This window comes from Pygocentrus nattereri, chromosome 8 (genome assembly GCF_015220715.1).
Source record: "Pygocentrus nattereri isolate fPygNat1 chromosome 8, fPygNat1.pri, whole genome shotgun sequence".
In the NCBI taxonomy this organism is placed as follows: domain Eukaryota; kingdom Metazoa; phylum Chordata; class Actinopteri; order Characiformes; family Serrasalmidae; genus Pygocentrus; species Pygocentrus nattereri.
In genome coordinates this window covers 4,960,275-4,986,424 of record NC_051218.1, presented here as the reverse complement: position 1 = coordinate 4,986,424, position 26,150 = coordinate 4,960,275, and the positions used below count along the sequence as shown (strand labels likewise).

At 41.5% G+C, this 26,150-nt stretch overlaps 2 protein-coding genes across 3 annotated transcripts; both read right to left on the bottom strand.

Moving 5' to 3' along the window:
* Window positions 1–2,546: 2,546 nt before the first annotated feature.
* On the bottom strand, window positions 2,547–4,317 carry LOC108443743 (monocyte chemotactic protein 1B-like). Its single transcript, XM_017724585.2, has 3 exons — window positions 4,185–4,317; window positions 3,086–3,209; window positions 2,547–2,789 (listed from the first exon to the last, which is right to left on the bottom strand). Exons 1-3 carry the CDS (start codon window positions 4,246–4,248, stop codon window positions 2,660–2,662), a joined length of 318 nt encoding a protein of 105 aa, XP_017580074.1. The 5' UTR covers window positions 4,249–4,317; the 3' UTR covers window positions 2,547–2,659.
* A 5,511-nt stretch (window positions 4,318–9,828) lies between these two features.
* LOC108443752 (eotaxin-like) lies at window positions 9,829–22,852 on the bottom strand. Of its 2 annotated transcripts, XM_037540620.1 has the most exons (4): window positions 14,624–14,731; window positions 12,867–12,964; window positions 10,783–10,906; window positions 9,829–10,486 (listed from the first exon to the last, which is right to left on the bottom strand). In XM_037540620.1, exons 2-4 carry the CDS (start codon window positions 12,928–12,930, stop codon window positions 10,297–10,299), a joined length of 378 nt encoding a protein of 125 aa, XP_037396517.1. In that variant the 5' UTR covers window positions 12,931–12,964; window positions 14,624–14,731; the 3' UTR covers window positions 9,829–10,296. The 2 variants fall into 2 exon arrangements, with proteins under 2 accessions (XP_037396517.1, XP_037396516.1); XM_037540619.1 differs by lacking the exons at window positions 12,867–12,964; window positions 14,624–14,731 and adding an exon at window positions 22,280–22,852.
* Between the last annotated feature and the right edge of the window lie 3,298 nt (window positions 22,853–26,150).

Below are 26,150 nucleotides of genomic sequence, written 5' to 3'. Positions count from 1 at the left end.
TCTTGTTTTTGACCTCAAGATGTTTCAGTGGAGTGTGTATTGCCAGGGAGATCTCATCTTCAGAGGATCTGTTTTGTGCAGTAGGCGAGCTGATAAGTATCCAGAGTTCTTCCATCAAGTCTACCTTAATATCTACAGATATTATGGTTTCTATTCTGACTATGCTGTGATGGACAAAGCACCCCTGTTGTAAGATCACTGGTGTTACGGTTTTGATGGAATTCCTTTATTTTGAGATGTTTCTACAGCTGTATATGTAGCTGTAGAGCATTTTGGGCATGAAATGAACTGCTCTGCATGTTGACTTCTCAGGTACTGCAGCCACTGACATCAGCTTACTAAGTTGCAGAAAATCCACTTGGCATGTGTTGTATCTTACAGGTGGACCAGCCGCAACTGAGTGCACACAGAATATCCAAATATTCATGAAAACTGAATAAGTGGGTTTTAAAATAAATTTCTTCATAATAACTGTTGATGAACGTGGCCCATTGTGTCTTGTTCAAACAAGTCAATAAGTTACAAGTAACAAGTAAGTCTCAAGTCTTGACATTGGAGTCCGGAGTCAAGTACCAAGTCAAGAGAGTTGAGTCTCGATTCAGGTCCCGAGTCAGTGAAGGCAAGTGTCAAGTCAAGTCCCAAGTCCTAATTTTCAGGTCCTAAACAAGTTAATATGCATTTTTCAGCAAATTTAAGGCCATTTCAACACTGAACACAAAACGATGGTAACAGCAATACAGCCTTTTAATGAGAACATGGTAGTAGTGTATGGCTCCATATAAATGTTTTTTACCCTTCAAATAAATTTTTTTACCGATAAAATACAAAATCCATGGTACACGGATGACCAGGACAGACATACTGATATACACAAAGAGCAGTGCAACTACACATGAAAAGAATTTTAAAATACTATTGAACTTTCATATTTGAAGATAATCATTTTTAATGATTTTTGGGAACATTGGGCACATCAATTATAATTAAAATAAAATAGTAATTACTTTTCCACTTTAAATGTCACCAAGCAACACTGGAACTACAGAAGACGAACAAGTTCAAGGAAGGCTATTTGGCCATAAGGTTGATACAATCAAGAATAAACGCCCGTATTATGTTACAGTTCTTAAACCTTTTTGCTTGGTGTTGATATCTCTTCAGCAAATGTGTGCCCGACGGCTTGATTTATGAAGAGGAACATGAGTTTGAGGGGAAACTGAATCGGGTGCTGCACCATTTAAGGTGGAACAGCAAATGGTAACATGAAGCTGGTGAATGTCAAATGAAATTTAGTCTTGTGGTGAATGTTCTGCTTGTTTTGCCTGCAGAAACTGTTCAAATCACCCAGATAGAAAGAGTGGTGTTTATTTTAGTTTGCTACCGTGAGGAAAATAGTCAGTTTACCTGGAAGTTTCTCTGGAAAGCCTGCAGTTTAAGTGCTGTGTGAGGGCGCATTGATGCTGTTGATGCTTCGCTTGTTTCCAATTTGAATCCTAAACGCTTTGCTTGTCTTCTGAAATAAACTAAGCTGGGCATAAACACACTAACAGACATTTGAGGATGTTGCTGTATATCAGATTTACAAGGAAACAAATCCATTCATATGGAAAGTAAAAGGCTACGTAGAGTTCAGTCTGCAGTCGGGCTCTACACATAGATCATGAGGCTCAAGTACGAGTCATTGGTGGTCCAGTCGAAAGTCGAGTCACAAGTCTTTCTTGATTTTGTCGGGTCTAAGTCATATGAGTCAAGTCCACACCTCTGCTACTTTAGGATTACTCATGAACAAGTCACCCATCAGCAGTGGGGAACCCACAAGAACATCAAAGGCCTACTGACCCTCAAGACCATCAAAGGCCTACTGATTTCTGTATGAGTCAAGTCCACACCTCTGCTGTCTTGTCATATTTGGGATTACTCATGAACAAGTCACCCCCCTTCCGCCGAGTCCAGACCTCAATGGTCTGAATGGGTTTGATTACTTCAGAAAATCATCAACCAGCTTCTAAGACTGAACTTTAGAGGCGTGTCTGCAGATTCTGTGAGGAGCTGAAAGTGAGTCTCCTGGAAAGAGTGGAGGAAGTATTGAAGGTAAAGAGTGACTCGCTGACCCTCACACAGCTGAGAGTACATTTAATTGTTGAGGCTTCTGTGTAATTTTCTGTGTAAATGTCCAGTGAGTGTAAGCGAAGGGTTTCTATTAAAGTGGACAGTGAATGTGTGTAAATGATGATCATGTTGAAAACAGACCTGATCTGACATCATAAACGTGCGGTCAGTGTAAAATCCCTGGAGTTTAAGACGTAATCAGGCTCTTACAGCAAACATCTACAGCTGCATCAGAAGAGCTTTGATTTAATTCAGTATGATTGTCATTTTAATGTACCTTTTCTTTTGAACCATCATTCTAAAGCCACCAAAGCACCAACCAATACTAACAGGACACTGGTTGCAAATTACATTTATTCATGAATTTATCAGAATGAATTAATCAGAAAAACAAATTACATACATTTTGTAGCTGTATTCGATATTAGATGGTTGAGAGTTATGTACATATGTAAAATGCATATATATATTTACAGATTTACTGTATTACTGTGCAAACACTGCATAAATCTACTGTATATAAAGTTCTACAGCCTTCACATGATCAGCTTCAGGGTTTGGAGGATGTTTTGGGTTTTGATGTTGTAGATGGTTTTTTCTCAGGCAGTTTTTTCATGTGACTTTGGACCCAATCCCAGGAAGGATCCGCACAGAATCTCTTTCCAGTAACCATCTGAAATCTGTGACAAAGGAAAAGTGATAAAGCTCCATTAATACAGCAGATGAACACGAAGCTAACAGAGCTGGTAAACATGCTCAGTGTGTATATGTGGCCTAATTGACATTGTTGGTAATAATTCAACATGAAAATTAATTCTAATCCACAGCACTAGAGTCTAAAATCAGCCTTTAATGCCGTCTCTGTGATGATGGGTTTGGGTTTATCAGGTTTCCTGGTTAATTACAGGTCAGTTCAGTTCATTCAGTCAGGTCTACATGTTGATTGTGGAGACTCTCCTGATCTTGTGATACTCACACAACAGCTTTTATGGGGCAGCTGCTGCTGGTCAGGCTGTAGGATTCAATGCGCGCCAAGGGAAGGATCCGCAACTTAGTCAGCTTAGGACAGCAGTCTTTCATGAAGTCAGTGGCTCCAGTTCCTTGAGAGTCAACATGCATCAGCATGAGTTTTAGGCCCACAGTGCATTACAGCATCACAGAAGGAGATACACTTTACCTGACGATCATTAGGGGAATTCCACCAAATTTTCAAAATGTCTGTATAAGTTATTATAAAAGAATGTCAGCAAAGTCGTTCAGAGCGGTTTGGTGTGAAATGCCACATTTTAGAGAAACTTCCCGAGTCAGAATTGTTCACAGTGGTGGTGATAGGAACCAGACGTCCACCTCTAAACGCTCGTTCAGAGAAAGCTGGTACATGAAATGGTTATGAATTCACTGCCTGATGTCTGAGACACTGTCGCTGTAGTCCTGAGATGAAGTTTTGGCTCGAAATGTGAACCTGATTTGTGTTGTAGTTATGGCGACCCCTGGTTCCTATCACCACCGCTGAAGAAATCTGAGTCTCTACAATCAACCATTTCACACCAAACTACTCCGAATGACTGTTTACATCTCAAGCAATGAATTAGACAGAAATTGTAACAAATGGGTGGACTTTCCCTTTGAAGTACGTTTCAGAAATGCATGACTTCTGCTTGAACCTCTCATTACGGTGATCATTAGGGTTAAAGCCAGAAGCCGGCAGGGCTGCACAATATATTTTTGGTTGTTATTCCAAAGTTGGTATCTGCAATATGGGACATCCAATATGCAAATAAGCCTGTAACCAATCACAGTGTTAGTACAGTGTACTATTAGCATCTTGGGTGTCACAGTTCCAGATGTTTCTGTGGACGTTTTAATGTATTAAATTACTCATTTAATCCAACTAAAGCATTTTTATTGTCTCAAAACAAAGTAGGCCAACTGTGACCATCAAGATACCAGTTGCCAGTTTGTTTTACTGTTTATCGCAAAAAATACAAACAAAATCATATTAATAACAGAACCAGCAATTTCTCCATATTGTGCAGCCATAGTAGCCAGAACTGGACAGAGTGTCTGATACTCACCACTGTAGACCTGCTGGACAGAGCAGAGCAGCAGCACCATCAGCAGAGCAGACAGAGTCCTCATTCTAGCAGAAGAGGTTTCACCCAGAGAGACGGAGCTGAGGAGAGGAGAGAGGAGTCCAGTGCTGGACGACTGACCAGCACCTCACCATTTATACAGTGTAGGTGCAGGATCCCCGCAGGGCTGAAATCCCCTGATGAATACATATTTCTCAGTAGCTGCCCACATCCTTCCTGTTCTTTCTAATATTAACATCACTTCTGTGCGGAGGAACAACCTCAGATATTTTTAGACTGAGAACCTTCGCTGAGAATCTACCCTGAGAGATAAAACTGCACAGAAAAAATACTTTTCCTAAAAGTCATATGTCCAAAGTATATGATGTTCTTGATTTTCTAAGTGTCCTTCCAGCCGATGACCGCTGGGATAGGCTCCAGCACCCCCCCGCGACCCTGAGGGAGAAGCGGCTTAGAAAATGGATGGATGGATTTTCTAAGTGAAAGTAAGTTATCACGTTCTCTACCGTGAAAACACTAACATTTGACATTTTCCTGCAAAAATCTGAGAAACCCTTTTTTTATTTATTCATTGAGTTTAATAGATTAGAAAATAAAATACAATGTAAAGAAAACGTGGCATCATTTTTGCACAGGTCACGTTATGTTTTATTTTTCCCCCCAATATTTAAACTTCAGCGAACGTGCAGAAGGTTTTCTCTGTAGAGGAGGTGATGATTTATTTTCACTTCAAGAAAATGAACAAAGCATAATTTGACCAGGGGTACCAAAACTTTTACATATGACTGTGAATAATCAGAGCGGCACAGTGGTGCGGTGGGTAGCACTGTCATCCCACAGCAAGTAGGGTCTGGGTTCAATTCCCCGGCCGGGAGATCAGGGTCCGTTCAGGGGTGTGTGTGTTTGCATGTTCTCCCTGTGTCTGTGTGGGTTTCCTCCCACAGTCTAAAGACCTGCAGTCAGGCCGACTGGACATGCTACATTGCCCCTAGGTGTGAATGTGTATGTCGGTCGGTCTGTCTGCCCTATGATGGACTGGCGACCTGCCCAGGGTGTATCCGGCCTTCCGCCTGATGACCGCTGGGATAGGCTCCAGCATCCCCAAGACCCTGAGGGAGAAGCGGCTTAGAACATGTGTGTGTAAATAACCATGAAGGCCTCCTGACGACTGTGTGGACAGATAAACAGACAGAAAGCCAGACAGATTTATAGACATCCACATGGTTAGACAGACAGTGATGACGGTAATGAGGACCTTCTGAAAACTATATGGATGAAAATGTACACCAGATCACTGGACTGAGATGTGGAGCTGTAACGGACGGATTAGTCTATGTTTGTAATGAAGATTTCTTTGGACTGTGAAAAGAAGTGATATCTAGAATATCTAGAAAGCCTTGTGTTTAAATGTGATCATGTCAAGATACAAAGGATAAAAATATGAATGTAACTTGAAAGGAAAAGTTTGTGAATGAACTTTAAGTTGGCTTGACTACGCCGGCTAGTCATGATTAAGCAGTTAGAGTAGTTGTAGAGCGCTGCTCACTGGTGTTGATAACCTGATTTGGTTTATATAGTAATTCCAGGATGTTGCTATGATTTTCCAGCTTGTTGTTAGGGAGTTGCAAAGGTGTTGAAAGGCCATTGCTACACTATCCCAGGTGGTTACAACGGTGCTACTTGGCCATTGCTACAGTGTTGCAGGGCTGTTTCTATGCTATTTCAGGTGGTTGTTAAGGTGTTGCAGGGCCGTTTCTATGCTATTTCAGGTGGTTGTTAAGGTGTTGCAGGGCCATTTCTATGCTATTTCAGGTGGTTGCTAAGGTGTTGCAGGGCCATTTCTATGCTATTTCAGGTGGTTGCTAAGGTGTTGGGCCACTGCCATGAATCCAAAACACTAGCACACTAGTCAGGTAAAGATGCTTATGAATATGACGATTATGTAAAACAGTAAATACTGTATTATTTGTCATTTACTCACAATCTTGTTCTCAGAATAAGTGTAGTGCTGAATAAGACATCAAAGCACAATTTGGAAAACTGAAATGCGCACTGTGTAATTTATTATTGTATATGAAATAAGAAAAAGTATAAATATGACAAATGCTCTTAAATGAGAGTGTTGCATTTAATAAAATGTTATATTTTATTACTCTACTGGTTCTCGCTTCAAAACAGGACGTATCAACCTGATGATGTGGGTAAAATCTTCTGTAAAATGGGAAGTGTCTCATTGTGAAATGTTACACAGAATCACAGAAAACTACAAAATGAATAATCTTCTCCACAGTGGACTTTCACTACCCCAGTCTTCTGCTGAATGAAAACACTCTTCTCTCCACAAAAGAGCATTACATTCTTAGAAAGTAGAGGAACAGAAGACGCGATGATGTCAGTGCTTATTACAGTCACTCTCATAAGCATTAGCCATCATCTTCAGACAATCTACTCAAGAGCTTTATTATAAAATAAGCCTTTAATGTTACTGCTAAAGTACAGATATTGGCACCCCCCCCCCCATAAACATGGCCTAACAGGCTGTAAAATCATCCTTTATCCCTGCACCTTTTGAACTTTGAGGCAAGATTTTAACAAAATTCCAACTTTTACTGAAATACAGTGAAGGAAAAAACTAAATCTTAACATTAAATCAATATTTTTCCTGTTTTAAAATTCTTTGTGCGCCTCCTTTTGCAAAGATAAAAGCTCAGAGTTTCTCCTGCAATGTTTAATGCGACTGGAGAACACATCAAAGGATCTGAGACTGTTCCTACATACAGAACCTCTCTATATCCTTCAGGTTCCAAGGTGGTCCACACTTCAGCTTATTTCACAGGTTTTTCCAAGGGGTTTCAGTCAGGGGGCTAGGGTGGCCCTGGCAAAACCTCGAGTCTGTGGACAGTGAAACATTTTTGCATTGATTTTCAGATGTACTTTGGACCATTGTCCAGCTGGAAGATCCAACCATGGCCCAGTCTCAGCCTCCTGATTGAGCCAGGCATGTTTTAGTTCAATACCTGCTGGTACTTGATGGAGTCCATGATACAGTGCATCTGAACAAGTGGAGGGAAATAGACTCACAGTATCACAGATCAGTGAGCATGGTCATCTTTCTACCAAGATTTGTGGAGGACTGATTTTGAGTCAAATTCCATAGTATTCTGTACAAGGGAAGTATGTTGTGGCCTCACCAAAGCACGTAATCTTCACATAGCACCTCTTATGTGGCAGCTACTGCTTGCCCACCAGTCACCTACAGTGTGTGACAAGGGGGTCTTCATATGACTTAGCTTTTAACAGGAGTGTCTCATCTGAACAGCTTTAGGATTCCTGAAATGAGCCAATATACAGTGTTTCAGACTCGGAACAGTAAGAGATTCCAGACAAATGATCCAATCATGGCACTATTTAGTTCACAGGATTAGTCTTAGAGTTAAACCCAGCTGCAGTGAACAGTGTCTCCACTAGAGGTCAGCTGGAGAGAGCAGAACAGCAGCGGAGTAGACAGGTCACCGATTCCACTAGAACGTCTGATTCCAAACTAAGAGAGAACGAGTGAGTCCAAACACTAACTTAACCAGGGGACTTTCTATAGAACACTGTGCTCAGTGGAACCGACTGAACACCACTACTGCTCTTTACTGGCACTGACCTCATTAGGACACTGTACACTGTTCCAGTGTTCCACCCCACATCTGTTCTATTTATTATTAATTTGTTCTCGAGTGTGCAGTCTATAATCTATATTCTTTCTGTGCAATAATTCTTAAGATGTGCAATATTAACTCTATAAGCTATCCGAGGAATGTGGAATAACCAACTGCTACCTCACTTATCTATTGTCTATTGTCTGTTTAGAATATATAGTTTTATTGTCCTTTTCTTTAGATTTTTTAGGCAAGTGTATATATGTATATACTACTTTATATATTTTAGCCCTATGTTTAATTACTTTGCGTGTAAAGTGCCGTTGGATTGGATCTTATCTTATCTTATCTTATCTTATCTTATCTTATCTAGGTATCAGACACCTAGCCAGCCTGTAAGACACTGGGCTGATGCAGTTTTACAGCAGGACTGATGCCAAGAAGAGGCTCAGCCTATACATGACAACTGACAGGTGTGACAGATGTGACCATTTATGGATAAACAAGAATGTTCTAAATACAGTCAGAGTACAGAACAGACAATACTGAATATAATGACATATAACACAACACGGAACACATTACAGAGCAGTTCAGTTCTACAGAGGGAGAAATGCAGCTGAGAAACAGAGTCCAGTTCAAGATGAGTGACCTGCAGCTATTTACAGAGAGAGAGAGAGAGAGAGAGAGAGAGAGAGGGAGAGAGAGAGAGAGAGAGAAAGCGAGAGAGAGAGAAAGAGAGAGGGAGAGAGAGAAAGAGAGAGGGAGAGAGAGAGAGAGACAGAGAGAGAGAGAGAGAGAGAAAGAGAGGGAGAGAGAGAAAGCGAGAGAGAGAGAGAGAGAGAGAGAGAAAGAGAAAGCGAGAGAGAGACAGAGAGAGAGAGAGAGAGAGAGAGAGAGAGAAAGAGAGAGAGAGAGAGAGAGAGAGAGAGAGAGAGAGAGAGAGAGAGAGAGAGAGAGAGAGAGAGAGAGAGCTAGGGTGCATAAACTTTGGCACATGCAGGGATGTTTCAAAAGGACACTTGGCAAGAGAAGCGGAGCAGAAGGAGATTAGAGTCCCGTCCATAACGACTGAAAAGCGACTCAAGTCAGTCATTTTTAGTATATATAAAATACCTTCATAGACATAAAGATCTGAAGTTGTAGTATGTTGTGATGTTAGTGGTAGAAGAAGTGATTTAAATGACAGAAGTTGAGCATTTTTGTCGCAGGAATCAATAACAGATGGTGTAATCCTGATAACCAGGGACGGCAGAGATGAGATGACCTTGAATATTTTGATTTTATTGGTGTTCCAGGTCGATGCTTTGAAACAGTTCAGAGTTCCTGCTCTCATGTCATCATTTGATTCAGATCAGAGTGAATCCTCAAATTAGAGTCACTCGCTCCTTTTGCTGCATATACCAATGTGTCATGATTGATGGAGCCCATGAGAAAACAGCATATTTTTCATTATATACACTTTTTTTGATAATTCATATAACGTAGTTATAATAAATGCGTTTGTCACTAATTTTACTTTTAAATCAAATAAATAAATTATCTTTTTGTTTTGTTTCATTTAAGATATCTGAGCCAGAGTCACCATAACAGCTGAGGGGAACCCTCAATATCTTCTAAAAGCCTTCTGCATCCTGGGAATTGAAAAAATGCACTGCTGTAATTTTTAGTCTATTTTTAATGGACTAAAAAGATGCTGAATATAAGAGAAAATAAAACTGCTTCAGATCTGAAAACATCCACAGGTGTTTTTTACATTTATGGCATTTGGCTATATATTGGTATAGTGTAGGGTGCTGCCCTGGTGGGGGATTGAACCCCAGTCTACAGCGTAGACCACTAACCAACCATGTTCCTGTCCATCCTTCCACTATGAGACCACTCAGCGCTGTGGGTCTGAAAGGATGTCTAGCTGATCAAGAAGAGCATTCAATGTGGAACGGGAGAATTTGAAAGAAAAGCAACTTCATCTTCGCAACTTTTCATTGTTTGACAGTCTCTCGTTGCAGATTTAACGTTCCAGGATACCAACGCTTTTACCAACCAAGGATTTCTCGCTATGTTGTGCACATCCTGTCTCAAAGATATATTTTTGACACAGTGAGTATCAAAGATAATTTACTAACACTTTGCTCTGAAAGTATGATGTCCTCAGACTGTAGGAAAATAGAAATCCTGCATACAAAAAAAGGTGCATCGATAATCGTTTTATAATCACATCACAGCCTCTGAATTATAATCGAATAGTGAGGTGCCAAGAAATTCCCACCCCTAATTCATGCTAATCCAAAATGCATTTGACTTTACTGTGAACCTCTGTCGTCTGTCGGTCCTCAGACGGGCAGACAATGAACAAGTGAGGTAAACATAAATGCACGTGGACAGGACTAAAAGGTAAACAAAAGCTGGAAGGGGCCAATCGTGACACGTGCAAACACTGCATAAATCTACTGTAGACAATATTCAATATGATCAGCTTCAGGGTTTGGAGGAAGCTTATAGAGTTTTGAAGATGTAGATGCTGTAGATGCTGCAGATGCTGTAGATGATTTTTTCTGGTCCAGTTTTTTCATGTGACTTTGGACCCAATCCCAGGAAGGATCCGCACAGAATCTCTTTCCACCAACCATCTGAAATCTGTGACAAAGGAAAAGTGAAAAAACTCCATTAATACAGCAGATGAACACGAAGCTAACAGAGCTGGTAAACATGCTCAGTGTGTATATGTGGCCTAATTGACATTGTTGGTAATAATTCAACATGAAAATTAATTCTAATCCACAGCACTAGAGTCTAAACTCAGCCTTTAATGTCGTCTCTGTGATGATGGGTTTGGGTTTATCAGGTTTCCTGGTTAATTACAGGTCAGTTCAGTTCATTCAGTCAGGTCTACATGTTGATTGTGGAGACTCTCCTGATCTTCTGATACTCACACAACAGCTTTTATGGAGCAGTTGCAGCTGGTCAACCTGTAGGATTCAGTGCGCGCCAAGGGAAGGATCCGCAACTTAGTCAGCTTAGTACAGCACTCTAGTGGGGTGCCGGCAGCTTCAAGAGCTGAAAGAATTCAACATGTAGTGCTTCAGGCCCACAGAGCTTTACCGTATCACAGAAGGAGACTCCAGCACTTATAATAGAAGTTTAGGCTTAAAGTGGCAATTCACCAAATTTTCCCAAATATCATCCACAATTCATTTGTTTAAATGCCAAATAAATAATTTTCAGTGGTTTTGTGTGAAATTCTTCATTCTAGAGAAACTCCATTCTAGATCAGTCTTAACAGTCAAAATTGTACACAGTGGTGGTCATAGGAACCAAACGTCAGTGGTGGACAGTAACTCAGTAAATGTGATTAGTTACTGTACTTAAGTAGTTTTTTCGTGTATCTGTACTTTACTTAAGTTTTTCCATTCTGGGCGACTTTTTCCTTTCACTCCACTACATTTTGAGAAATCTGTCGTTCCTTTTGGTTTCTGTGTGTATAAAAACGTAACATGTCAAAACGAAAGAAGCGCAAAACCAGAGCACCAATCAGGGCCCAGCGGTCACTTTGTTTAGAGCTGGTTTTGACCTGTTGGTCATACCGACCCAGTGCAGCACGCGGTTCAATGTCAGCGCAGCAGCGTAAAACTTTGGGAGAGTCTGTTCAACATAAATGATGAACTAACCTAACTTTGTGTAAATAGAGCACAATATAGAAATATGTCCACATATGCAGTCGAGACTGACGCGGCTTTTTTCTGAATTTCTACAAACACCATTTCATTTTATAGTAAATGAGTTTGGGCTGGTTTATGTTTATGAACAGACGCCTACAGATCAACATAGTAAAGGAGCTCATCTGTGATCCTGAGTTTAAAGCCAGTTTTTATTCAACTTAAACTTGGAACTAAGTTGTAAATAAATCTGAAACTGAAACTTTGCTTGTGTGTAAAAAGTGATTTCAGAGCCACTCGGTTCTCCCTGATGGAAACTGTTTACCTTCAGTGTTTTGTGCTTCTGATCATTTTAATAGACGTCAGCGTCACTAATTAATGACGTTCTATTAAAAGACTGGTTTACCAAGAGAGACGCTGGAGGACTTTCACCTGAAATGAGTTCATGAAGCCAGTCTGGTTATAAAAATGATAACAGGACATCAGAGCCAGAATTACTCTTTTAGTACTTTTACTTTATACTTAAGTACATTTGAAGGTAAATACTTTAGTACTTTTACTCAAGTGGAGGTCTAAAGGGAGGAACTTCTACTTTTACTGGAGTGATATTTTACCTTGGGTGTCTCTACTTTAACTCAAGTACATGATTTGTGAACTTCGTCCGCCTCTAAAAGCTCCTCACAGAAAGTTCCTACATGAAATGGTTATGAATTCACTGCCTGATGGCTGAGACGCTGTTTTGAGCCTCAAACATTTTTAAAGCACATGTTGATGAGGTACATGCAGGGCGTTGTTGAGCAAAATGTTGTTTTCAGACTTTTCACTATTTCATCATCGTCAGCATTACAGAAGACAGGTGTAGGTTCCCTGGTGGTTTTGGATAGTTAATAAAATACACGGCAACTTCTGGTTCTTATCATCACCACTTTACATAAATGTGATGAACCACGAACCATTTCACACCAAACCACTCTGAAGGAGTTTATTTACACCTCAACCACTGATATATGCAGAAAATTATGAATCTAAACAACATTGTGTTAATTGTTATCCCAAAATTAGTTTTAACAATGCAGTACATTAAATGTGAAAATGAGCTTCGAACTCATCATATTGTTTTCTATATTCTGACCAATCACAGTTCCAGACAACTGTTTCTGTGAATGTTTTAATGCATTAAGCCTTTAATGTAGTTCAACTAAAGTAAATCCTTTTTTACACAGAAAAATGCAGGATAACCATCACCGTCAAATTACTGGCTGCCAAGACAAATAGACAAAACAATATAATAACAGAACCAGCAATTTCTCCATATCATGCAGCCGTAGTAGCCAGAACTGGACAGAGCGTCTGACACTCACCACTGTAGACCTGCTGAACAGAGCAGAGCAGCAGCACCATCAGCAGAGCAGACAGAGTCCTCATTCTAGCAGAAGAGGTTTCACCCAAAGAGACGGAGCTGAGGAGAGGAGAGAGGAGTCCAGTGCTGGATGAATGACCAGCACCTCACCATTTATACAGAGTGGGACCAGAATCACCTCATGGCTGAAATCCACTACTAATCAAACGTTAATCAAGTATCTCAGTAGCTCTGCCGCTGTAATGACCTTCCTCTGTAACACCTATAACACCAACATCATTTCTGTGTGGAAGAACAACCTCAGCGTTTTTCAGACTTTGTTGAGAATCTGATCAAGAAACAGAGCCGCACATCATGCCACAATTTCCTAAAAGTACAGTGGTCTGCAGTTAAAATGACTTGTTTGGTTGATTTTCTACATTAAAATATGTCAACACATAAACTACAGAGAACAAACTTAAATAGGGCATTTCTCTGCATTTTTTTGTGCACAGTTTATTTCCTGATATAAAATGTGCCATAACTTTTGCACAGACCACAGTTTGTTTAATTTTTTCTAGGATGCCACGTCTAAATTTCCTCACTACTAAATATTCCACAGTCAACTGTGAGTGGGATTATAACAAAGTGGAAGCGATTGGGAACGACAGCAACTCAGCCACGAAGTGGTCGGCCACGTGAAATGATGCTGAGGGGCATAGTGCGCAGAGGTCAGCAACTTTCTGAAGAGTCAATCACTACAGACCTCCAAACTTCATGTGGCCTTCAGATCAGCTCAAGAACAGCACAGAGAGCTTCATGGAATGGGTTTCCATGGCCGAGCAGCTGCATCCAAGCCTTACATCACCAAGCGCAATGCAAAGCGTGGAATGCAGTGGTGTAAAGCGCCGCCACTGGACTCTCGAGCAGTGGAGACGTGTTCTCTGGAGTGACCAATCACGCTTCTCCATCTGGCAATCCGGTGGATGAGTCTGGGTTTGGCGGTTGCCAGGAGACGGTACTTGTCTAGCTGCATTGTGCCAAGTGTAAAGTTTGGTGGAGGGGGGATTATGGTGTGGGGTTGTTTTTCAGGAGTTGGGCTCGGCCCCTTAGTTCCAGTGAAAGGAACTCTTAATGCTTCAATTTCATGCTCCCAACTTTGTGGGAACAGTTTGGGGACGGCCCCTTCCTGTTCCAACATCAGTACACAACAGTGCACAAAGCAGGTCCATAAAGACACGGATGAGCGACTTTGGTGTGGAAGAACTTGACTGGCCTGCACAGATTCCTGACCTCAACCTGATAGAACACCTTTGGGATGAATTAGAGTGGAAACTGTGAGCTAGGCCTGTTCGTCCAACATCAGTGTCTGACCTCACAAATGCGCTTCTGGAAGAACGGACAAAAATTCCAGTAAACACACCCAATTTCACAGAGAGCCAGACAGTTATAACTACCAGTGTGTGAATCACTTCAGCTCAGTCTCTGTCCTTCTCCACCTTAAGGAGCCACACAAAGTCACACAGTGAACTACAAGCGTTTTAAGCTCTTGAACAGAAGAGCCGTCGTGTTTACACCGCTAGTCGCTCGCTAAGCTCCCCAACTTCACCTTCCTGTAACGAGTCACATACGCAGCCGTTAGTCCGCGGTTCACAGGCGAACCACCTAAACTTCCCCGCAGGAACGGTTTCTAACCGCAAACACACACAGGTATGCTCGACATGCTGAACTGATACGACAGTAAATCGACAGAGTAAAGACAGAAGACAAATAACTCACATCTGTAAACGCGTTAGTCGGCAGTAAAGACCTGTTTATCAGACTAAAGGGCAGTCATGGAGAGTCGATTCCGCCAGAGTCGATTCTTTGATTGCCCCACAGCTGGAAAACGGGGTTGAATCTTTGCCAGGGACTCTAAGAGTCGAAATGTTTGGAGTCGACTCCTCGTGTTTTTTCACCGTAACTCGTTCGAGGGACGTTTCGTCCTTTTTCTTCGGGGTTATAAAAGTTGTAAACAATGAGCAGAATCGATACACAGAGTCGATACACAGAGTCGATACAAATCCACAGAACTTCCTGAAAAGGGGTGAAGCTTGTTTGCTATTCTTTCAAGTTTCCGTTCCACCTTATATGGCGCTGCAGTTGCATCACGGATATGAATCAAACTCCAGTCTCGTGAAAGAGGGACAGGAGAACATCCACCCGGTTCCTTTTAGAGGAATTCAGACCACATAATGACTTTCTCACTGCATCACTCTGAGTTTCTCCTCAGCCCTCATTCAGCGGAATAAGCTCAATTTTTATTACATCTCTACAATTTGGATCTCCTCAGAAATATTTAGGATGGATTCAGCTCGGCTGTGTCCCTTTTTCATGGCTCTGGTGGTCTCTTGGTTAAAATGAAGCCGATTAAGTCGAGAAGTTGACTCCACCGATTCCTTCGGAAGCGTTCAAGAGTCACAGTTAACTCTAGAAATCAGGGAGTCGTGCAACAATACTGAAATCCTGGAACCAGAGAGGATATGTGAGGCCGAGAGGCAGGGGGGACCCATTCCAGCCCTTAACAGAGACCCTTCAGCCATAGACCCTCCTCAATAGACCCTCCTCCAGAGACCCCTTCCAGGGGAGACAGTAATTTGTGGTGTGAAAGTAGGAATGTTGTGTGAGCGAGGAGACCAGAGACTCTGGCTGTGTTCAAAATGACCTACTACTATACTACATACTGCCTACTGCACTAGTACATACTGTACACTGCTGCTCTTCACAGTAGTGTCTCCTTACCTTTCCTCAGCTCTCCAATCACTGCTCACCAGGCATCACTGTCCGCTTTCCAGCTCTTTTCAGGTGGCTATATTGATCAAGAGACGATTCTGCTGAGTTTATAAAATAGTACCATGACAGAGAGGAGGGGAGGAGGGGAGGAGCAGAGAGGAGGTTGTTTTCTGTCCGTCTCCAAAGCCAAAAAAAAACAATGTTAAAATGTCAGATTTGTATCTGTGTGTTAAACCTGCTTGGTTTCCAGGCACGACTGCTTTCTTTATCTGAGACTTCAAAGACTAAGAATTATAATAAAAATAACATCTACAAAACCTCATATTTCAAACTCACCACGTCTAGAGAAAAATTATGGATGTATAATTAAAAATGGAAATTTTACAAATCAACTTTAAGTTGGCTTGGCAAAGCTGGCTTAAGTTGGCTTCATAAAGCTGGCTCTAGAAAAACCACAGCAGGTGGTTCTGGTGGTGCTGATCTCTGAGAACTAAAAATATATGTTTGTAATTATTTAGTTCAATAGAGAGAACATACGTATACTGAATATAGGAGAACATCAAACTGCTTCAGATCTGAAAACATCCACAGGTGTTTCTGTCCATCCTTCCGCTGTGAGAAGACCACTCAGTGCTGTGGGTCTGAAAGGATGTGTAGCTGATCAAGAAGAACCTCACTGAGAAAAGGAGACGGACCCATCAGACAAAGAAGCTGAACGATGGACTGACCGCCCCAGAGTCCAGACCTCAAAACCACTGAATGGGTTTGATCACTTCAGAAAATCATCAACCAGCTTCTAAGACTGAGCTTTGGAGGCGTGTCTGCAAATTCTTTGAAGAGCTGAAAGTGAGTCTCCTGGAAAGAGTGGAAGCTGGAATGAAGGGAAAGAGACTGACTGACCCTCACACAGCTGAGAGTAGAGTTAGTTGTTGAGGCGTCTCTGTGAATATCTGTTTAAACGTCCGGTGTGTGGAAGTGTAAGGAAAAGGTGTCTATTAAGTTGAACAGTGAATGTGTGTAAATTACAGTTATCGCTTGACTTCTGCAACTCGCTCTTGGCTGGTCTTCCCATGCCAGGCCATCATGCCTCTGCAGCTCATCCAGAATGCGGCAGCACGGCTCGTCTTCAATCTCCCCAAGTTCAGCCACGTCACCCCACTGCTGCGCTCCCTTCACTGGCTTCACTGCAGCTGCATCAGATTTAAAACTGCTTGATGACAATGGTGAAATCTCGAACTGGACCACGAGCCCTTTGAGTACAGCTCGGCTTGACCTGCCATCCTTCAAGGTGCGTGGAAGACAAGCATCAAGACCGTTCTCTGTACTGGAGCACAGGTGGTGGAATGAACTCCCACTGGCTGTCCGTACAGCATCTCACTGTCTTAAAACGCCAGCTGAAGACCGTCTCTTTATACAGCACTTAAACACAGCAATGAGTTAAATATTGATTGTAATTGTGCTGTATTGTATTGTGCTGTATTGGATTGTAGTGTATTATATTGAGTTGTATTGTAGTGTATTGTGTTGTATTGTAGTGTATTGTATTGTGTGGTATTGTATTGTAGTGTATTATATTGAGTTGTATTGTATTGTATTGTATTCTGTTGTATTGCATTTTAGTGTGTTGTACTGCACTGTTCTGTGTTCCACTCGGTTCCTTTTCTCTGGGTATCAACAGTGACTTTTTGTTTCTAGCAGTATCTGAGCTCAGGACCGTCTTTCTCTCTAACCTGTTGGTAAACAGCAGAGACACTTTCTCTAGATAGACAAAGCACTTCTTGTAAGTCGCTCTGGATCAGAGCGTCTGCTAAATCCTGTAAGATGTAAATGAGGATCATGTAGAAAACAGACCTGATCCGAGGTCATTCTGTTGGTTTAAAACCCAGTTATGTGATGGAGCATCATGTGTGTGTAAGAGTGCAGTGAGTGGAAAATCCCTGACGTTTCAGACACAATCAGGCTTTTACAGCAAACTGCTACACTTTCATCATCAGAGGAGGCTTTGATTTATACTAATCCAAATCCATTGGGCTTTACTGTGAACCTCTTCAAAGACATTTATAATGTACATTTTACTGTAAAATAAGTTATAAATATGTGATAACTATGTTATGTTACTCTATTATATTAATATTAAGTCACCAAAACATCACCTGTGCGAAGTACAACACTGGAGTAAAATCAGCTTTATTGTAGAAACAGAAATAGAAATGATACATGTGTGTAAATATATTAGACAGATCATCTTGTTCTATGGTGTTATGTACATTAGTAAAATGCATTCATAACATTTTACTGTTTTACTGTACAAACATAAATCTACTGTAGATAATATTCAACATGATCAGCTTCAGGGTCTGGAGGACGTTTAGGGTTTTGATGCTGTAGATGATTTTTTCTGGTCCACTTTTTTCATGTGAGTTTGGACCCAATCCCAGGAAGGATCCACACAGAATCTCTTTCCACTATCCATCTGAAATCTGTGATAAAGGAAAAGTAACAAAACTCCATTAATACAGCAGATGAACACTAAGCTAACAGAGCTGGTAAACATGCTCAGTGTGTATATGTGGCCTAATTGACATTGTTGGTAATAATTCAACATGAAAATTAATTCTAATCCACAGCACTAGAGTCTAAAATCAGCCTTTAATGCCGTCTCTGTGATGATGGGTTTGGGTTTATCAGGTTTCCTGGTTAATTACAGGTCAGTTCAGTTCATTCAGTCAGTTCTACATGTTGATTGTGGAGACTCTCCTGATCTCCTCGACTTCAATCTCCCCGAGTTCAGCCACTGCTGCGCTCCCTTCACTGGCTTCACTGCAGCTGCATCAGATTTAAAACTGCTTGATGACAATGGTGAAATCTCGAACTGGACCACGAGCCCTTTGAGTACAGCTCGGCTTGACCTGCCATCCTTCAAGGTGCGTGGAAGACAAGCATCAAGACTGTTCTCTTTACTGGAGCACAGGTGGTGGAATGAACTCCCACTGGCTGTCCGTACAGCATCTCACTGTCTTAAAACGCCGGCTGAAGACCATCTCTTTATACAGCACTTAAATACAGCAGTGAGTTAAGTATTGATTGTAATTGTGCTGTATTGTATTGTATTGTAGTGTATTGTATTGTATTTTATTGAGTTGTATTATAGTATTTTGTGTTGTATTGTAGTGTATTGTATTGTGTTGGATTGTATTGTATTGTATTGTATTGTATTGTAGTGTATTATATTGAGTTGTGTTTTATTGTATTGTATTCTGTTGTATTGCATTTTAGTGTATTGTATTGTATTGCACTGTTCTGTTTTCCACTCGGTTCCTTTTCTCTGGGTATCAACAGTGACTTTTTGTTTCTAGCAGTATCTGAGCTCAGGACCGTCTTTCTCTCTAACCTGTTGGTAAACAGCAGAGACACTTTCTCTAGATAGACAAAGCACTTCTTGTAAGTCGCTCTGGATCAGAGCGTCTGCTAAATCCTGTAAGATGTAAATGAGGATCATGTAGAAAACAGACCTGATCCGAGGTCATTCTGTTGGTTTAAAACCCAGTTATGTGATGAAGCATCATGTGTGTGTAAGAGTGCAGTGAGTGGAAAATCCCTGACGTTTCAGACACAATCAGGCTTTTACAGCAAACTGCTACACTTTCATCATCAGAGGAGGCTTTGATTTATACTAATCCAAATCCATTGGGCTTTACTGTGAACCTCTTCAAAGACATTTATAATGTACATTTTACTGTCAAATAAGTTATAAATATGTGATAACTATGTTATGTTACTCTGTTATATTAATATTAAGTCACCAAAACATCATCTGTGCGAAGTACAACACTGGAGTAAAATCAGCTTTATTGTAGAAACAGAAATAGAAATGATACATGTGTGTAAATATATTAGACAGATCATCTTGTTCTATGGTGTTATGTACATTAGTAAAATGCATTCATAACATTTTACTGTTTTACTGTACAAACATAAATCTACTGTAGATAATATTCAACATGATCAGCTTCAGGGTTTGGGAGATGTTTAGGGTTTTGATGCTGTAGATGATTTTTTCTGGTCCACTTTTTTCATGTGAGTGTCGACCCAATCCCAGGAAGGATCCGCACAGAATCTCTTTCCACCAACCATCTGAAATCTGTGACAAAGGAAAAGTGATAAAGCTCCATTAATACAGCAGATGAACACTAAGCTAACAGAGCTGGTAAACATGCTCAGTGTGTATATGTGGCCTAATTGACATTGTTGGTAATAATTCAACATGAAAATTAATTCTAATCCACAGCACTAGAGTCTAAAATCAGCCTTTAATGTCGTCTCTGTGATGATGGGTTTGGGTTTATCAGGTTTCCTGGTTAATTACAGGTCAGTTCAGTTCATTCAGTCAGTTCTACATGTTGATTGTGGAGACTCTCATGATCTTGTGATACTCACACAACAGCTTTTATGGGGCAGTCGCTGCTGGTCCACCTGTAGGATTCAGTGCGCGCCAAGGGAAGGAACCGCAACTTAGTCAGCTTAGTACAGCAATCATTTGAGTGAGTGTGTTCAGGTGCTTGAGAGGAGTGAACATGCATGAACATGAGTTTCCGACACAGTGCATTACATCATCAGAGGAGATTCCAACACTTTAACAGATCATTATGGGAATGGGCAGTTGCTCCTGGTCCGCCTGTAGGATTCAATGCGCGCCAAGGGAAGGGTCCGCAACTGAGTCACCTTATGACAGCACTCTGGTGGGGTATCGGCACTTTGAATAGCTGAAAGAATTCAACATGTAGTGCTTCAGGCCCACAGAGCTTTACAGTATCACAGAAGGAGACTCCAGCACTTATAATAGACATTTAGGCTTAAAGTGGCAATTCACCAATTTTTCCCAAATATCATCCACAATTCATTTGTTTAAATGCCAAATAAACAATTCTCAGTGGTTTTGTGTGAAATTCTTCATTCTAGAGAAACTCCATTCTAGATCAGTCTTACCAGTCAAAATTGTACACAGTGGTGGTGATAGGAACCAAACGTCAGTGGTGGACAGTAACTAAGTAAATGGAATTCGTTACTGTACTTAAGTAGTTTTTTTCGTGTATCTGTAATTTACTTAAGTTTCTCCGTTCTGGGCGACTTTTTCCTTTCACTCCACTACATTTTGAGAAATCTGTCGTTCCTTTTGGTTTCTGTGTGTATAAAAACGTAACATGTCAAAACGAAAGAAGCGCAAAACCAGAGCACCAATCAGGGCCCAGCGGTCACTTTGTTTAGAGCTGGTTTTGACCTGTTGGTCATACAGGCCCAGTGCAGCACACGGTTCAACGTCAGTGCGGCAGCGTAAAACTTTGGGAGAGTCTGTTCAACATAAATGATGAACTAACCTAACTTTGTGTAAATAGAGCTCAATATAGAAATATGTCCACATATGCAGTCGAGACTGACGCGGCTTTTTTCTGAATTTCTACAAACACCATTTCATTTTATAGTAAATGAGTTTGGGCTGGTTTATGTTTATGAACAGACGCCTACAGATCAACATAGTAAAGGAGCTCATCTGTGATCCTGAGTTTAAAGCCAGTTTTTATTCAACTTAAACTTGGAACTAAGTTGTAAATAAATCTGAAACTGAAACTTTGCTTGTGTGTAAAAAGTGATTTCAGAGCCACTCGGTTCTCCCTGATGGAAACTGTTTACCTTCAGTGTTTTGTGCTTATGATCATTTTAATAGACGTCAGCGTCACTAATTAATGACGTTCTATTAAAAGACTGGTTTACCAAGAGAGACGCTGGAGGACTTTCACCTGAAATGAGTTCATGAAGCCAGTCTGGTTATAAAAATGATAACAGGACCAGATCAGAGCCAGAATTCCTCTTTTAGTACTTTTACTTTATACTTAAGTACATTTGAAGGTAAATACTTTAGTACTTTTACTCAAGTGGAGGTCTAAAGGGAGGAACTTCTACTTTTACTGGAGTAATATTTTACCTTGGGTGTCTCTGCTTTAACTCAAGTACATAATTTGTGAACTTCGTCCGCCTCTAAAAGTTCCCTCACAGAAAGTTCCTACATGAAATGGTTATGATTTCACTGCCTGATGGCTGAGACGCTGTTTTGAGCCTCAGACTTTTCACTATTTCATCATCGTCAGCATTACAGAAGACAGGTGTAGGTTCCCTGGTGGTTTTGGATAGTTAATAAAATACACGGCAACTTCTGGTTCTTATCATCACCACTTTACATAAATGTGATGAACCACGAACCATTTCACACCAAACCACTCTGAATGAGTTTATTTACACCTCAACCACTGATATATGCAGAAAATTATGAATCTAAACAACATAGTGTTAATTGTTATCCCAAAATTAGTTTTCACAATGCAGCACATTAAATGTGAAAATGAGCTTCGAACTCATCATATCGTTTTCTATATTCTGACCAATCACAGTTCCAGACAACTGTTTCTGTGAATGTTTTAATGTATTAAGCCTTTAATGTAGTTCAACTAAAGCAAATCCTTTTTTACACAGAAAAATGCAGGATAACCATCACCGTCAAATTACTGGCTGCCAAGACAAATAGACAAAACAATATAATAACAGAACCAGCAATTTCTCCATATCATGCAGCCGTAGTAGCCAGAACTGGACAGAGCGTCTGACACTCACCACTGTAGACCTGCTGGACAGAGCAGAGCAGCAGCACCATCAGCAGAGCAGACAGAGTCCTCATTCTAGCAGAAGAGGTTTCACCCAGAGAGACGGAGCTGAGGAGAGGAGAGAGGAGTCCAGTGCTGGATGAATGACCAGCACCTCACCATTTATATAGAGTGGGACCAGGATCACCACAGGGCTGAAATCCACTACTAATCAAACGTTAATCATGTATCTCAGTAGCTCTGCCGCTGTAATGACCTTCCTCTGTAACATCCATAACACCAACATCATTTCTGTGTGGAAGAACAACCTCAGCGTTTTTCAGACTTTGTTGAGAATCTGACCAAGAAACAGAGCCGCACATCATGCCACAATTTCCTAAAAGCACAGTGGTCTGCAGTTAAAATGACTTGTTTTGTTAATTTTCTACATTAAAATATGTCAACACATAAACTACAGAGAACAAACTTAAATAAGGCATTTCTCTGCATTTTTTTGTGCACAGTTTATTTCCTGATATAAAATGTGCCATAACTTTTGCACAGACCACAGTTTGTTTAATTTTTTCTAGGATGCCACCTGTGCAACAAGTCCAAATTTCCTCACTACTAAATATTCCACAGTTGACTGTCAGTGGGATTATAACAAAGTGGAAGCAACTCAGCCACGAAGTGGTCGGCCACATAAAATGACAGAGCGTGGTCAGCGGATGCTGAGGGGCATAGTGCACAGAGGTCACCAACTTTCTACAGTGTCAATCACTACAGACCTCCAAACTTCATGTGGCCTTCAGATCAGCTCAAGAACAGCACAGAGAGCTTCATGGAATGGGTTTCCATGGCCGAGCAGCTGCATCCAAGCCTTACATCACCAAGCGCAATGCAAAGCGTGGAATGCAGTGGTGTAAAGCGCCGCCACTGGACTCTCGAGCAGTGGAGACGTGTTCTCTGGAGTGACCAATCACACTTCTCCATCTGGCAATCCGGTGGATGAGTCTGGGTTTGGCGGTTGCCAGGAGAACGGTACTTGTCTAGCTGCATTGTGCCAAGTGTAAAGTTTGGTGGAGGGTGGATTATGGTGGGGGTTGTTTTTCAGGAGTTGGGCTCGGCCCCTTCGTTCCAGTGAAAGGAACTCTTAAAGCTTCAGCGCCAAGAGATTTTGGACAATTTCATGCTCCCAACTTTGTGGGAACAGTTTGGGGACGGCCCCTTCCTGTTCCAACATCAGTACACAACAATGCACAAAGCAGGTCCATAAAGACATGGATGAGCAAGTTTGGTGTGGAAGAACTTGACTGGCCTGCACAGATTCCTGAACTCAACCTCAGTCTTAGAGTGGAAACTGTGAGCCAGGCCTCTTCGTCCAACATCAGTGTCTGACCTCACAAATGCGCTTCTGGAAGAACGGCCAAAATTCCAGTAAACACACCCAATTTCACAGAGAGCCAGAGAGTCATAACTACCAGTGTGTGAATCACTTCAGCTCAGTCTCTGTCCTTCTCCACCTTAAGGAGCCACACAAAGTCACACAGTGAACTACAAGCGTTTTAAGCTCTTGAACAAAAGAGCCGTCGTGTTTACACCGCTAGCCGCTCGCTAAGCTCCCCAACTTCACCTTCCTGTAACGAGTCACATACGCAGCCGTTAGTCCGCGGTTCACAGGCGAACCACCTAAACTTCCCCACAGGAACGGTTTCTAACCGCAAACACACACAAATATGCTCGACATGCTGAACTGATACGACAGTAAATCAACAGAGTAAAGACAGAAGACAAATAACTCACATCTGTAAACGCGTTAGTCGGCAGTAAAGACCTGTTCATCAGACTAAAGGGCAGTCATGGAGAGTCGATTCCGCCAGAATCGATTCTTTGATTGCCCCACAGCTGGAAAACGGGATTGAATCTTTGCCAGGGACTCTAAGAGTCGAAATGTTTGGAGTCGACTCCTCGTGTTTTTTCACCGTAACTCGTTCGAGGGACGTTTCGTCCTTTTTCTTCGGAGTTATAAAAGTTGTAAACAATGAGCAGAATCGATACACAGAGTCGATACACAGAGTCGATACAAATCCACAGAACTTCCTGAAAAGGGGTGAAGCTTGTTTGCTATTCTTTCAAGTTTCCGTTCCACCTTAAATGGCGCTGCAGTTGCATCACGGATATGAATCAAACTCCAGCCTCGTGAAAGAGGGACAGGAGAACATCCACCTGGTTCCTTTTAGAGGAATTCAGACCACAGTGATGACTTTCTCACTGCATCACTCTGAGTTTCTCCTCAGTCCTCATTCAGCGGAATAAGCTCAATTTTTATTACATCTCTACAATTTGGATCTCCTCAGAAATATTTAGGATGGATTCATCTCTGCTGTGTCCCGTTTTCAATGGCTCTGGTGGTCTCTTGATTAAAATGAAGCCAATTAAGTCGAGAAGTTGACTCCACCGATTCCTTCGGAAGCGTTCAAGAGTCAGAGATAACCCTAGAAATCAGGGAGTCGTGCAACAATACAGAGAGGATATGTGAGGCCAAGAGGCAGGGGGGACTCATTCCAGCCCTTAACAGAGACCCTTCACCCATAGACCTTCCTCCAAAGATGCTCCTCCATAGACTCTCTTCCAGAGACCCTCCTCAATAGACCCTCCTCCAGAGACCCCTTCCAGGGGAGACAGTAATTCCTGGTGTGAAAGTAGGAATGTTGTGTGAGCGAGGAGACCAGAGACTCTGGCTGTGTTCAAAATGACCTACTACTACACTACATACTGCCTACTGCACTAGTACATACTGTGCTCTGCTGCTCTTCACAGTAGTGTCTCCTTACCTTTCCTCAGCTCTCCAATCACTGCTCACCAGGCATCACTATCCGCTTTCCAGCTCTTTTCAGGTGGCTATATTGATCAAGAGACGATTCTGCTGAGTTTATAAAATAGTACCATGACAGAGAGGAGGGGAGGAGGGGAGGAGCAGAGAGGAGCTTGTTTTCTGTCCATCTCCAAAGCCAAAAAAAAACAATGTTAAAATGTGAGATTTGTATCTGTGTGTTAAACCTGCTTGGTTTCCAGACACGACTGCTTTCTTTATCTGAGACTTCAAAGACTAAGAATTATAATAAAAATAACATCTAGAAAGCCTCATATTTCAAACTCACCACGTCTAGAGAAAAATTATGGATGTATAATTAAAAATGGAAATTTTACAAATCAACTTTAAGTTGGCTTGGCAAAGCTGGCTTAAGTTGGCTTCATAAAGCTGGCTCTAGAAAAACCACAGCAGGTGGTTCTGGTGGTGCTGATCTCTGAGAACTAAAAATATATGTTTGTAATTATTTAGTTCAATAGAGAGAACATACATATACTGAATATAGGAGAACATCAAAGTGCTTCAGATCTGAAAACATCCACAGGTGTTTCTGTCCATCCTTCCACTGTGAGAAGACCACTCAGTGCTGTGGGACTGAAAGGATGTGTAGCTGATCAAGAAGAACCTCACTGAGAAAAGGAGACGGACCCATCAGACAAAGAAGCTGAATGATGGACTGACCGCCCCAGAGTCCAGACCTCAACACCACTGAATGGGTTTGATCACTTCAGAAAATCATCAACCAGCTTCTAAGACTGAGCTTTGGAGGCGTGTCTGCAGATTCTTTGAAGAGCTGAAAGTGAGTCTCCTGGAAAGAGTGGAAGCTGGAATGAAGGGAAAGAGACTGACTGACCCTCACACAGCTGAGAGTAGAGTTAGTTGTTGAGGCGTCTCTGTGAATATCTGTTTAAACGTCCGGTGTGTGGAAGTGTAAGGAAAAGGTGTCTATTAAGTCGAACAGTGAATGTGTGTAAATTACAGTTATCGCTTGACTTCTGCAACTCGCTCTTGGCTGGTCTTCCCATGCCAG

Coding starts and splice junctions, on each gene's coding strand:
- LOC108443743 (XM_017724585.2), bottom strand. CDS start 4,248: ATGAGGACTCTGTCTGCTCTGCTGATGGTGCTGCTGCTCTGCTCTGTC. Junction 3,210..4,184: donor TGTCCAGCAGGTCTACAGTG/GTGAGTATCAGA, acceptor TTGACTCTCAAG/GAACTGGAGCCACTGACTTC. Junction 2,790..3,085: donor TGCCCCATAAAAGCTGTTGT/GTGAGTATCACA, acceptor CCTTTGTCACAG/ATTTCAGATGGTTACTGGAA.
- LOC108443752 (XM_037540619.1), bottom strand. CDS start 22,343: ATGAGGACTCTGTCTGCTCTGCTGATGGTGCTGCTGCTCTGCTCTGTC. Junction 10,907..22,279: donor TGTCCAGCAGGTCTACAGTG/GTGAGTGTCAGA, acceptor GAATTCTTTCAG/CTCTTGAAGCTGCCGGCACC. Junction 10,487..10,782: donor TGCTCCATAAAAGCTGTTGT/GTGAGTATCAGA, acceptor CCTTTGTCACAG/ATTTCAGATGGTTGGTGGAA.